Source organism: Rhinatrema bivittatum, chromosome 1, assembly GCF_901001135.1.
Source record: "Rhinatrema bivittatum chromosome 1, aRhiBiv1.1, whole genome shotgun sequence".
Classification (NCBI taxonomy): domain Eukaryota; kingdom Metazoa; phylum Chordata; class Amphibia; order Gymnophiona; family Rhinatrematidae; genus Rhinatrema; species Rhinatrema bivittatum.
The window spans coordinates 256,167,894-256,181,266 of NC_042615.1; the positions used below are offsets into that span (position 1 = coordinate 256,167,894).

General features: G+C 38.9%; 1 protein-coding gene across 3 annotated transcripts in view; it reads right to left on the reverse strand.

Annotated features, from left to right (window-relative positions):
* The window catches only part of SLC4A11 (solute carrier family 4 member 11), a 726,210-nt gene that overhangs the window by 224,294 nt on the left and 488,543 nt on the right, over nucleotides 1-13,373 (reverse strand). For all 3 annotated transcript variants that reach the window (XM_029593900.1, XM_029593909.1, XM_029593918.1), the window contains exon 3: nucleotides 7,067-7,222. In XM_029593900.1, the coding sequence (XP_029449760.1) occupies nucleotides 7,067-7,222 (156 nt within the window). The remainder of the gene's footprint in view (nucleotides 1-7,066; nucleotides 7,223-13,373) is intronic.

The following is a 13,373-nucleotide window of genomic DNA, read 5'->3' on the forward strand; positions in this document are numbered from 1 at the left end:
AAAATATTTGCACTTTGGAGGCGATCAAAACGCTTTGATATCAACAGTAAGGGGTAACGGTCCTTTTTCGAGTTTGTGTTCAGGCCACGATTATCAATGCAGGGCCTGCGAGAGACATCCTTCTTTGCAAAGAACAGCTCCAGCTGGGGAGAAGGAAGCACTGATGAAGAGATGCTCCAAGTTTTCCTTGATATACTGCATCATGGCTTGAGTCTCAGGGAGATCAGGGGTAAATCCTTCCCCGCGATGGTGTGGTTTTTAGATGAGCTCAATTCCACAATTGTATGACTGGTGTTGCCTGCCTCCTGCTGCAGTACTGTGAGAATTCTAGGAGGGTGGCTTTGTTGGGGAGCAAAGGGCAAAACCTGCACCATGGGGTAAGTGTGGTGGTTGGTGGGGGGAGCCTGTGGACCACCAACCACAACATGGGTGACATTGTCCAATAGCACCGAATGCACATCTCTCTCTTAGCTGGTAGAGTTTTCCTCCACTGATCATGTGTGGGTACTGTCTCATGAGCCCCCTCAGTCGATTTTAGAGCAAAATAGTTGATTCTCCAGGGAGGCAGGTGGGTATTAAACATAGCTAATCGATCCTGCTATTTATGGAGAACACCATTTACAATAAGCAAACTTTCTTTCTCCATTGTCAAGTATGGCTGAAGTAGCCATGTCAGTAGTACCAAGGTGAGGACTGGACCTCACCGTGAAGAGTAGACTACTATGCAAAACTACTTGTCCACATTTAGTCACTCTTTGAAAAATTGTCCAGACAGTAATGGGATGCAAAGGTATGTCTTGACTATCATGCTGCAGCTTTGCAGATGTCTTTGATAAGGCTTATAAGCTACTGATGCAGCCATAGCTCTAACTTTAATTATTTTATTTATTTAGATTTATATTTCACTTTTTGCAGCACTTCAAAGTGGATTACATTCAGGTACTGCAGGTATTTCCCTATCCCCAGAGGGCTTACAATGTAAGTTTGTACCTGAGGCAATGGAGGGTAAAGTGAGGGTAAAGTGACTTGCCCAAGGTCACAAGGAGCCCTGGTCTCCTAGTTCATAGCCCACTGCTCTAACCACTAGGCTACTCCTCCACTCCTGGTGGAGGTAATTTGTAATCCTGGTAGCAAATGGCAGTGTATGATGCAGTCTGTTACACAATGTATGTTTGACCACTGATATTTTTAATCTATTAGGATAATAAGAGTCAAATAGGTGTGAAACCTGATGATGTGATGGAGTTGTTCTTTTGTAATAAGCCAGGGATCTTTTACAGTCTACAGAATGAAGGCCTCTCTCTCCTTCATAATTGTGTGGCCTCGGAAAGAACACAGGTAACATGATGGCTTGATTAATATGGAAATCTGATACTACATTTGGTAGAAACTTTGGGTGGGTACAATGTACCATCCTATTGTGGAAGAACTGCATAAATATTTTCAATATATAAACTTATTTATACTTTGTATTTTTAATCTTAACAGCAAACAAATTATCACAAGACAACTATCAAAACTATCATTGGTTCCAGAACTCTTTAAAGACTGCTATCAGATAAGTATCTGAATTTATTTTTCTTTGCTTTACCTTTCCTGTATGTTTTTCTGTAAATAAACTCAGGTCTGGTTCTGTATGCCAATTTATTTTAAAAATTTATAACCCGCTCATCTACAATTCTAGGCGACGAACGCAATAAAATAATAGAACAAGAAGCAAAAGATTAAACAAACAAGAAACAAAAAGTAAAACAAACAAGGATGTAGTCAATGCAGTCAATAACATAAAACATATGATTGAGGACTGTGATCAATTAGAACTAGTGGAATCAACTGCATTTTACCCAACAATGTATGTTTGACCACTGATATTTTTAATCTATTAGGATAATAAGAGTCAAATAGGTGTGAAACCTGATGATGTGATGGAGTTGTTCTTTTGTAATAAGCCAGGGATCTTTTACAGTCTACAGAATGAAGGCCTCTCTCTCCTTCATGATTGTGTGGCCTCGGAAAGAACACAGGTAACATGAGAGACCTCACTGCACAATGTTAATATCCATAAAGAGACATCACTGCACAATGTAAATAAGTTACCTCTGTAAATTTTTACGCTACTATCCTTATTTCCTTCCTCTCCCAGTTCTACAACCTACAGAATGAACCTACAGAATGAAGGCCTCTCTCTCCTTCATGATTGTGTGGCCTCGGAAAGAACACAGGTAACATGAGAGACCTCACTGCACAATGTTAATATCCATAAAGAGACATCACTGCACAATGTAAATAAGTTACCTCTGTAAATTTTTACGCTACTATCCTTATTTCCTTCCTCTCCCAGTTCTACAACCTTGTTTTATTGTAACTTTTGCTTCCGTTGCACTTGTTAAAAGAACAGTTTTTGCACCCCCTGTTATATGTAAACCGGCATGATATGATCTTATCATGAATGCCGGTATAGAAAAACCTTAAATAAATAAAATAAAACTAAAATAAAAAATAAGGCTTTCCTGACAAAAGAAACTAGGAAAATGTTATATGCTGCTGTATCCAGTCTCTACAATGTTAGAAAAAAAGTAGGAAATGCACTACCGGCAGGTCGGCAAGCCAAGCCGCTTCATAACATCTTATTTCGGCCCCCTAACGAAGGCACAGCCGAAACACGGGTCTGGGTCGGGCTTAAAGAATTCGAGCTTCTTACATTAAGGCAGCATGGCGTTTCTTCGCGCTATCAACCTATCAAGCTAAATAAAGATTTGTGATGTTACTAAGTATTATTTGCAGAAAATGCATTCAGCCTGCGGAATTATGGATATGTTTTAATTGCACAAATTGGTGTTCAAGTTTGCACTGAAGCAAAAAAAAGTTTCATTATTTGACCTGTGATTATACTTTCTGGCGCAATTACCATTATGCTATCTAGCATTATAAGGTACCTATGTATGAGGTCCAACTAATGAGAGAAAAAATTCTGTTCTCTGCATCCAGGGTGTATACATTTTGGGCTCGATTGATTGTGGTGTTTCAGTATTTATTAGTTTTGGAGAAAAAAAAGTACATACATTGTTCATACAATATAAATAGGGTTTCTGATTTTAGGTGCTTATAACTTGTAAATTTAGGTATTTATTTTCCAGGTAATTAGGGGTTCTTTATGGATACCAAAATTAATTTTTTTCATGGCGCAGGTACTATTGTGGGTTACCTTTTCCGGTTGAAACAAATTCATGTGTACAGTTGAGTTGTCGTCAGCATGGAAAAAGCAGAAAAACAAAGGATCCAGGGTAGGCAAAGGAGAGGTAAGAGAATACTTTATCTAACAAATGCCTATTTTATACTTTTCACGTCAGGGATGTTTTATTGGGGTTTATCGGTTAAAATCTAAACTCAGAAGCTTTAAATATAAATCACAAAAGTGTGTCGCATACTCTTTTTCTTGTTCCTTCACATTTAGGCAAATGGCTTCTTTCCTATCCTGTGCTTTCACTGCAAAAAGTGAGCACGACAAAAAAAAAAAAATCCACACAAACACTGAAGAATATAACTCAGACACACCATTTCATTTTTCTTCTGAACTTAATAGATTCTGTAGCATAGAAAAAGTCCACTGGGAGAGACGTTTACTTTAGCAAGTAGTAATTCATAGGTTTTGCTATAGCACAGTCCCTTAATCAGAATACAGACTGTTCAGAGCTGCTGCCCCCTTCGTTCACGGTGATGCTGCCTAATGGTACATTGGTTTTCTACAGTACAGGAAGCCCTGCCTGGTCAGGATTTATCAGATGTAGCCCATTTGTCAGTACCATGTCTTTTCTCATGAAACAGACTTGAGCCTTTATGAGAGGAAGTATGCCTCTATTGTTTAAAGAAAGATCCCAACTCGGCAGCAGACCGTTTGTCTTTGGAAAGTACTCTCAATGGAATTGCTTGGCGCCAGTAAACTGAATTCCCCTCCTGCACGTTTAAAGGTTATCTGAATAGGCACTCCTTAGTAGCCAGGAAGGTACCATTTTTCCCCAGTGATCTTCTGAGAGGTACTACTAACTTTAAGTAACAAGGAGTGACCTGCTATTGAAAGGATCAGGACAATGTTTCCTCTTTCCATTACTGGAGAGTGGGGATTTTTATCCATGAACATACTTTTATCTGAGCACATCTTGCATTCTGAAACATGAAAACAGAAATCTTTTAAAAGCAGTAAACTAATTATATTCACTCATTAGGGGCTCAGTCAACAAATTTTACAGAGTATGGCAGGGCTTCCCAAACCTTTAGCCAATGTCACCCCATTTTAGCACTTTTTCCCATGGTCCCAGAGGATGACCAAAACAAATTAGTAGGTTGCGATCCCCTCCAACAATCACTCGACTCTCCCCTTCCTGCTGCCACCCCCCGCCCCCCCCCCCCTCCCAACTTCCACCTTTCCTGGTCAATCTTCTCTCTGAACTTCCTCCTCCTCCAGACAACTTTCTCTCTAAACCTCTTCCCCTCCAGCGGATCCCTTCTTCAAACCTTTGCCCTTCCAGCCAATCCCCCCTCTTAGACTCCCAACGCCTCTCATCTCTCCAGCCCATCCCCTCTCTCTCACTCCCTTCCAGTCCGTTTGCATTTCCCCAGCAGATCCTGTCACACCCCCAAGCTCTTTTAATAACCCCCAACTGATTCTCTCATCCTCTCCCTCATCTGCAGCCTCATCTCCTCCCCTCCAAATTCTTCTCTCAAACCTGCCCAGCTGATCTCCTCTCAGCCTCCAGCTTTTTTCTTACATCCCCCAGTCAATCTTCTATCTTTAAAGAGGAGGTCTATGAGGCCTCAAAGCTCATGGTCTTTTAAATGGTATCACAACTACCAAGTCTCAAGTCAGTGTGCCTTCTGTTCCAATGTTAACAGAGCCTATTAAACACCTCTTTTTCTTCCTTCAGAAACACGGAAAACCATGTTTTCAAAAGGAAATCATTTGATGACACAGATTTTCAATGGTGACATGGCAATTCCAAAAATACTGATATTTATTTCAGATGCTCACCATTACTAGAGTCCTGCTAGTGTGTACATGTGGCTAAGTTTCAAAAAAATATTTTAACATTGACAGAGCTTAGTAAAAGAATAATGAAAAAGGGGAAAGATGCATTTCATTCTTATATGCAAGTAGTAAACTGGACCAATGCACATATGTATTGATTTCTAAAAATAACTTATGGCACTCTCACAGACGTTATCAGCATTCCTTAATGTTCATTAATTTTCATAGAAAAGCTGGTAACAAACATTGGTCCCTAAGAATACTCATCCCTATAAATAAGACACATTAAATACTGAAAAAGCTTTTGATATTTTACAGAGTACTAAAACCAGAGGTCTGACATAAGAACCATATACTTTAAGGATGTGTATTTGTTCTATTTATTTTTAGAGGTATATGCATGTAAAATTTTTTGTTAGTACAAAATTTGATTTTATGCATCTAAGCACTAGTTATATGCATAAAGTTTGACTTCTCGTGCGTAAAACAGAAATTTACATACAAACTTCTGAAAACAAATACATTTTTTTTTGTAGAAATATGGGAAACTTTTGTTTGAAATTAAAACAAATCACAAAAATGTTCCCGTGCACATACCTAGTATGGTTACTTAAAGGAATCACAAAATCCAAAGTCTTAATATCTCCTTAACTCCCACACAATTAAGACTGGATTTCTTCCTGTAATTTATCCCTTCAACTTCTCACAGCAGAGCCCAGGCAGCTTTTAAGTTTGCTGCAAACTGGTTAAGGCCTACAATATGATCATTAGCTTATAAAAGAAATCTTAAAGTGGGATACCACATTTGTGCCACAAATAATGTGTTTCATTTTCATTTTATTTATCTCAGTTTTAAAAACCATTGGGGTAGATTTTAAAAAGCATTTACTCGAGCAAAACTGGTTTTTGCTCGAGTAAATACACTTTACTCAAGTAAGTGGGCTTTTCAAAATTGCTACAATATATGCCATTGAATTGTCCATAGGATTTACTCAAGTAAGTGCACTTTACTCGAGTAAATAGCTTTTGAAAATTGCTACGATAGTATGTCACATTTACATGCGTAACTCCTTTGAAAATGACCCCCATTGGTTCCAAGCAGTTGCTTGCAGCAAACTTCCAGATTATAAAATTGTGTGTGTGAGGGGGGGGGGGGGGGGGGGGAACACAAAATAAAAACAAAAACATAAAAAGCTTCTGGGTATGAGTGTCATAGGAAGCAGGCCACTTATTTAGGGTGAGAGAGTCAGCGGACCTAGTGCATCAGCATGTCTCTTACAGCTCCCTCTGGCAACAAAACCTGAATTTGATTTTACTTCAGCTTTTTTTTTCTTCACAGCAATAAATTAGATTGACCTTTAATAAAAACTAAATCAATTTAATATTCTTTATTTAGAAAAACTGTTCATAGTCATATTCTTTTATGGAAGAGTTCTCTCTCACATTATAGCAAGCCATGACAGAACACAATTACACAATGAGAGTTTGCTGTGAGGCACAAGGCCAAAATTCAACATATTTCAACCCAAAAAGTATAACTGTAGGACAATATCCACCCCGAAGGAATTCATTCTTATTAAATATTTTATTAATATTACTCTGTACTAGTTTACATCTACATTTGGAACAGTTAAGCTTTTAAAATCCTAAGTTGCAGGGGGGAGTTAACTAGCATTAAAGTGCATGGCTTACACCTGGTGTAACTACAACATCAACAACACAGGACTTGAATCAATTATGAATCTTGTCAGACCACACAACATCAAGGTCCCATTTCCTACTCTTAAGCACAGCTATAATGTATTTTGTCTAAAATTGGCCAGTTTTCAAAATCCTCCTACAATGTGTCTACTGAGAAGGTAAATGTGTTCCTTGCTTATTCTACTTATCCGTAGAAGAAACTAGAATGAGTTTTCCAGAATAAGTCTTGAAAAAAAACATAAGGTCACTTTTTAGCAGAAGCAAAATGAAGGTCCAACAAATTTTACTTATTTTAACATGACATTAACAGTGAATGGGAACTGGGCAGCAAAAGACACATACCTGTTATGCTCTGTGGAACTTCCAAGTTGACATGCACAAAGAACCTGATGCTTTCCCCAGAAACGATGGAAGAATTAACAGTGTCAAAGAGCTCTTCTCCTCCTCCGCCCTCATCTCTCGCTTCACATCCATCATCTGTATCGCACTTAAGGTAACCTGCAATCAGACAAACACGTTGCCTCACTAGATTGTCTTTGCCCATCCCCAGCAACCATTCAACAAAAAAAAAATAATAATAATAATTATTGAATCATGTTTTTAAACTTTTTAAAAATATACAATAATAGTTCATAGACAACGGAATACTTGAGGAGCCTCAAAGAATTAACTATGCAGAAGAAAAATGTCTCTTCTGTTGCACAATAAGACTAAAGTGGCTGGAAAAGCAGCAAAGAGAAAATTGGGTTAGGTGGAATATCAAGAACGACTACTTTTCATATAAAAGTGGTGACCTTGAAAAGCAGAGTTATCTTCAAGATTAAAATGGTAGAAGCATTCACACCATATTCTAACTGAGACTGAACAATGCTGAACAGTCAAGAGAGCTAAGCAGGTGAATTATGTATCCCGATGGTAACATGCTAAATAGAATCAGGCTCACTGATGCCTTCAATTCTGAAGATTCACCGTTTCAGTATTAATTTATGAATCTTTGAGTAAGCTAAAATAAGAGAAGATGAGAGCCATATTGGTTTATATTCTCTTGTATGAACTACTTAACAAGTTTTCACTAATTAATGCCGTTTTCATTTTCCTTTTCTAATGTTCTACATATACTGATAAATTAGCTGATTGTGCTGCTGCAAGGTTTCAATTATACTTGTGTATTATAGCTCCAAGGGGGGCAGACTCCAGAACAATGTCAGTAAATAGTTTTTGGGCGCAAGCATACAAAAGGGGCGGAGTTAAGGGCACACACATTTAGATAAATCACAGCAGAATAATGTGCAGCAAATCAATTAAACTGGACAATAGCACTATAAACAAAACATAAAGGGGCTTTGTATGATTATGTGTTTAGTTTTTCTGATTTAAATTCTGTGCACTATTGTTGTGTGCACTTATTAAAGCATTTACGTTTTGTTTATAGTGCTATTGTCCAGTTTAATTGACTTGCCGCACATTATCCTGCTGTGAGTAAATAGTTTTTCACAGAAATTATAGTGGATGCCAAAATGCGCTCCTGGAATAGGTGGTGGAGGCAATGGGCTTCAAAAATAGAACAAACACGGAAAATCCTTGCTTTCAAAATGTAAAGGGACAGCAAAAGCATGAACACATGCCATGGAGGTAACCAACTGGGATGGCCTGCATGGTGAAGGAACCTTGAGCTGGGGGAGGGAGAAATGACTTGTAGGCCCCAGTGTGCTAGCCTTTTGTGTTCTCCTTTGAAGAGAGCATCAAGTAGGCTGCACAGCATGCTCAGTAATAGTATTAAAAACAGAATCTTCTGTTTGTTTTATAATAGTCTGGGCAACACCTGTTTCCTTTCCCCTGGTGAAGAAACAGCAGAGAAAGTAGTTCAGGGGTTAATGCAGTTAGAACAAATTTTCATACAACAACTGTGAAGAAGTGGGATTGTGTTTTCTGTTTTACCATGACAGTTACAAATTTCTTTGGACAGTGGCTGTTTCTAAATTACTCCCATGAAGCAGCAGGCACACGTTCCACAGCTGAAGAAAGGGTGTCTCTGGGGGTGGAGGGAGTGGTGGGAAGTGACTTATGTGCTTAAATGTCTTCTCTCCCCGCTCCCATTTTTGTCCGTCCCTCATACCAGTTCATAGTATATACTTTATATAGAGAGAGTATATCTGTATATCTGGCGTTGCCTACTCCTGCTTTAGTGAAATCATTTAATGTTCGCATTCCTAACGTTTTAACTAGTACACACTTTCCAAATCCATGTTTAACTTATCCAGATGCCCAACTATGCATTACATTTAAAGATGAAGGTCTTTTTTCTTTATAAGGTGAGACCTATCAATACAGCTTTTTCCCTTTGGATAATTCCATAACAAGAATAAAATAATGTTATTGGTAAGCCTTTTTTCTGTAACAAGTCTTCTTGTGTTTAAAAACTGAAATTTCACTAAAAATAACGTTTAAAAAAAAAAAAAAAGATGAGGGTCCTACACAAGCCTATTTTACATGCTGAGAGTGTGGCAATTTGAACTTGTAATTTTCTTGCTTCAAATAAAGAGTTTATTACTAGGCTAAGAGAGTCTACCTACTAGCCTTTCTTTGGTCCTGCGGCTTGGTTCTTCCGGCTTTTTGTATTACTACTTAGAGAGCATTTGACAAGGTAAACAAGTTGCCTAACAATACCCAATTTTCTCATGAGCAAGTCATTTTGAAAAACTATTTTTCCAAAAGCCTCCTTCTACCCCAGGGGTGGGCAATTCCAGTCCTCGAGGGCCACAAACCTGTCGAGGTTTTAAGATATCCTAATGAATATGCATGACATAGATTTGCATACAACTGAGGCAGAGTGCATGCAAATCTCTCTCATGCATATTCATTAGGGATATCCTGAAAACCAGACTGGTTTGTGGCCCTCGAGGACCGGAAGTGCCCACCCCTGTTCTACCCCCTCCACCTCGGCAGAGTTCTCTGACTTTGGGGTGAATTTTCAAAACGTTATGCATGCAAGTAGCTTCTACTCACATATTCCATATTTTATAAAAGTAAAAAAATACACACGTATTTTCATTTTCAAGAGCACATATACGAACATAAAAATGGGGGGTTCTGGGGCGGGACCAACACTTACGCACATACAGCTAAATTTTAAATCCCTTGCGCGCAGGGAAAACGCTGTGCGCATTTTAGAAGAGGCCCAGCCAAGCGCATAACCCCCGTTATGCGCACAAGAGCCAGGCCTCTTCCAAGGGGCGGTCCTGGGGGCGGTGCAGAGCTGGAGGCATGTTATAAAGTCGCACATCTGTGTGTGTGCGGCAGGTAGCGCGCGCACATGGATGCATGCACATATTTTTTTTTTTTAAATCTACCCAATATGTTGTTATTTTAAAAGACATGTGGGGTAGATTTTAAAAGCCCTGCGCGTGCAAATCCTGCCAGATTTACGCGCGCCGGAGTCCCGGGGCTTCGTAAAAGGGGCAGGAGGGGGTGTGTCCGGGGGCATGGTGACTGTTTGGGGGCGGGCCGGGAGGGCGGTCCCGAGTCCCCCGGCACTGCGGCCTGTGCCGGGGGATGCCGAGGCGGCGCGCGCAAGATACGCCTGCCTCAAGCGGGCGTAACCTGCACAACAAAGGTGGGGGGGGATTTAGGTAGGGCTGGGGGGTAGGTTAAATAGGGGAAGGGAGGGGTACGTGGAAGGAAAGTTCCCTCCGAGGCCGCTCCGATTTCGGAGAGGCCTCGGAGGGAACGGAGGCAGGCTGCGCGGCTCGACGCGCTCAGGCTGCCGATTTTGCACAGCCTTGCGCGCGCCGACCCCGGATTTTATAAGATACGCGCGTATCTTATAAAATCCGGCGTACTTTTGTTTGCGCCGGGTGCGCGTACTTTTTTAAGATCTACCTCACATGTGCGTATATTTGTCAGCTTACTCCTGTATTTTTACAGCTGCTAATTACCTGGCATTATATTAAATATGTTTATTATATGGTACTGATTGGGTGGGAGGTCTGGATGAACTGGGGGGAAGTTCAGGCTGAAGAAGCAGGGAGGTCTCAATGACCTGAACTGAGTGAACTGGTAAATTGGTTAATTTAATTTACATGTTTTAAAATTGGCCAGCTTACACGTGTAAATTGCTACTTATATGAGTAAGTGCTACTTTGCTTTTGCACGTAAAATAAATATGCATATAGTTTTAAAATAGGTAAGAAAAATACACACATCCAATGTATCAATAGAGGTGGTTTCAATGCATTATATAAATATTTGTATATAGGCCTACATATGCACATATGTTGTGGGATAGAAATATGCATTTGTTATGAACCCTGCGTATATCATATGCACAGGTTGTAAATGCTTGCACAGACCTGTCTGTAGTCATATATGCACGGATATGCTGCTGCACGCAATTGTTTGAAAGTTATCTTCCCTGTTTGTAATATTTTAGATCCTAGCAAAGGAGTCTACTATTGAAATAAAGGAACAGATCCCCTACTTAAAACTAGGAGGGTAAGCTTAAAGGTGGTGTTTATTTCTCACCTCTTATCACATAAACTATAGTAGTAATGCATATACTATCTAAATGTTTTATTTTCCAGCAAAAAATACAGCCCGTTAATATATATTTGGATTAATCTGTACTGACTGTAGCCAACTTCTGTTGAATAAAGACATTGTCTAGAGCAACAGTCAGATTCATATAGTAGTCTAAATGTAAAAAAAAACCAGGAACTATCTGCTTTGAAGGAGTTCTTAATCATTTGAAATATGCTGGTGTTTATAGACAACAAAGTATAACAAGGTAGCACTTTAATTTAATCGCTCCTCAGATTTATCCACAATTGGCTCACAGGCTGTGGAAACAATTTCTTCCTGGATTACTAGCTATCAAGAACAGTGAAATTTTTGCAGGTTAGTTATGGTATCATTCGTTTTCAACAGAAGAACTGTGTAAATTAGCTTTCCAAACCAAAAATGTTCTTGCCTTGAAAGCCTATTCGCATTGCCTTTGAAGCAACTTTTACATTGGTTCAAATAAAATCTAGCACAACTTGTAAAGAATGCAGTTTTTTCCCCCAGTAGCAATACTGCTACTAGAACATCACATTACTCTTTATGCAAAAGACATCTCTTCCTTGAAAGGTGAGGAAATCTATTTCCTATTAGCAAGGATGCCTGGCTTCTTTTTGTCATTTAAGGATTAAAAAAAAAAAAAAAAGTCCTATTGCAGTCTTGATATAACTGCACATTATAATTAAATCCCATTGTCAGTCATCTAACTCCTAAGGACAAAAATCCTTTCCCAAGTTTAGTGACTTCAGCACTTTTTCCAACACGTGGATATTCTTTTTGAGGGTATGTAACCAAAACCCAACCTCAGACACCAAAATGTCAGCAGACATTTTCCACTTAATTCAACCCTTCATTTCATGCCTGCCAACATTCTTAACTCTGTGAACGCTGTTCTTCATATCAATATAATATTTTGCACATCATGAGCCTTTGCCATTAATTACTTACGGAAAAAGCCTTCTCATCTAATGTAAACTGAATACAAAGCAAATCATTTCAGGTTGCTCTCAATCAAATCTTACCAACATTTTTTCTTATTCCGTTCTATTTAAATTCCAAGATTCAAAACAAAAGAAGAGTGAAGGTTTCTCTCTTTGGATTATAGCGATATACTATGGCTCATGAGTAACGTGTGTTGCAGCAGAAACAGGAGCTATTTATCCAACATAAAACTGGACAAATACTATCTTACATAGTGAAATTCTGCTATAATATATGGTACATAAGAGCTTTAGTAATTAGTTTTTTAGTCTACTTTTGTAAAGGAGAGAAGAGACCGCTATGTATATGCAATCCCTGGCTGAAGTCCTCCGCATGGGGTCCCAGGGTTACCTTCAATTATAGGGCTTTTGATGAGTCAAACTTTCCTTACTGACGTGAAGCCCCTCCAAGTCCAAGATTCCCTGTGGGGGTGAGGGAGAGAGATTACCTTCAAGGACCTGAGCGTTGTTAAATCCATATTTAATTTTATATTCAGCAGTTAACAAATCACACAAGAAGCTGAATATAGTTTCCAACTTAACTTTACTGATTTGATGAAATTTTATAGAAGAGGTCTTTTACAATTCTTTGTTCTCTACAATCTATTTACACGGTTGTTCTTTCCAATAAATCTATGCCTTTATAATTTAATTTGTTACTGTATTATTGATGCTTTCCAATTGCTGAAATAATTGGTAGATAGTGTTCTTAAATCAAATTTAGGGGTGATAAATTAAAATCCCAAGTCTCATGCCTTTATCTTGGTGTACTGAAATTACTCCTTACTTTTTATATCCATTATCCTTACTCTCCTTGATGGTACCTGCAGGGTACCACCCCCACTATTCCCTTCAATATCCAGATGATATCATAGTGATTAACACCGAATGGATTCTACTGGTCTTCCCTGAAGTCCACATTCTCTTCCTTACAGGAATGAAAGGTAACTCATTCCCTTTAAGACTTCCAAGAGTCCACTGGTTCTCGCTCAGTGAGAGACTCCAAACTCCTTCATGATGTTACTTGTCTGAGTCCCTGGATCACTGGGAACTCAGATAGTAAAAACAAAACAAAACAAAAAAACACTAGCTTGAAAATACAACCAAAAAAAGAG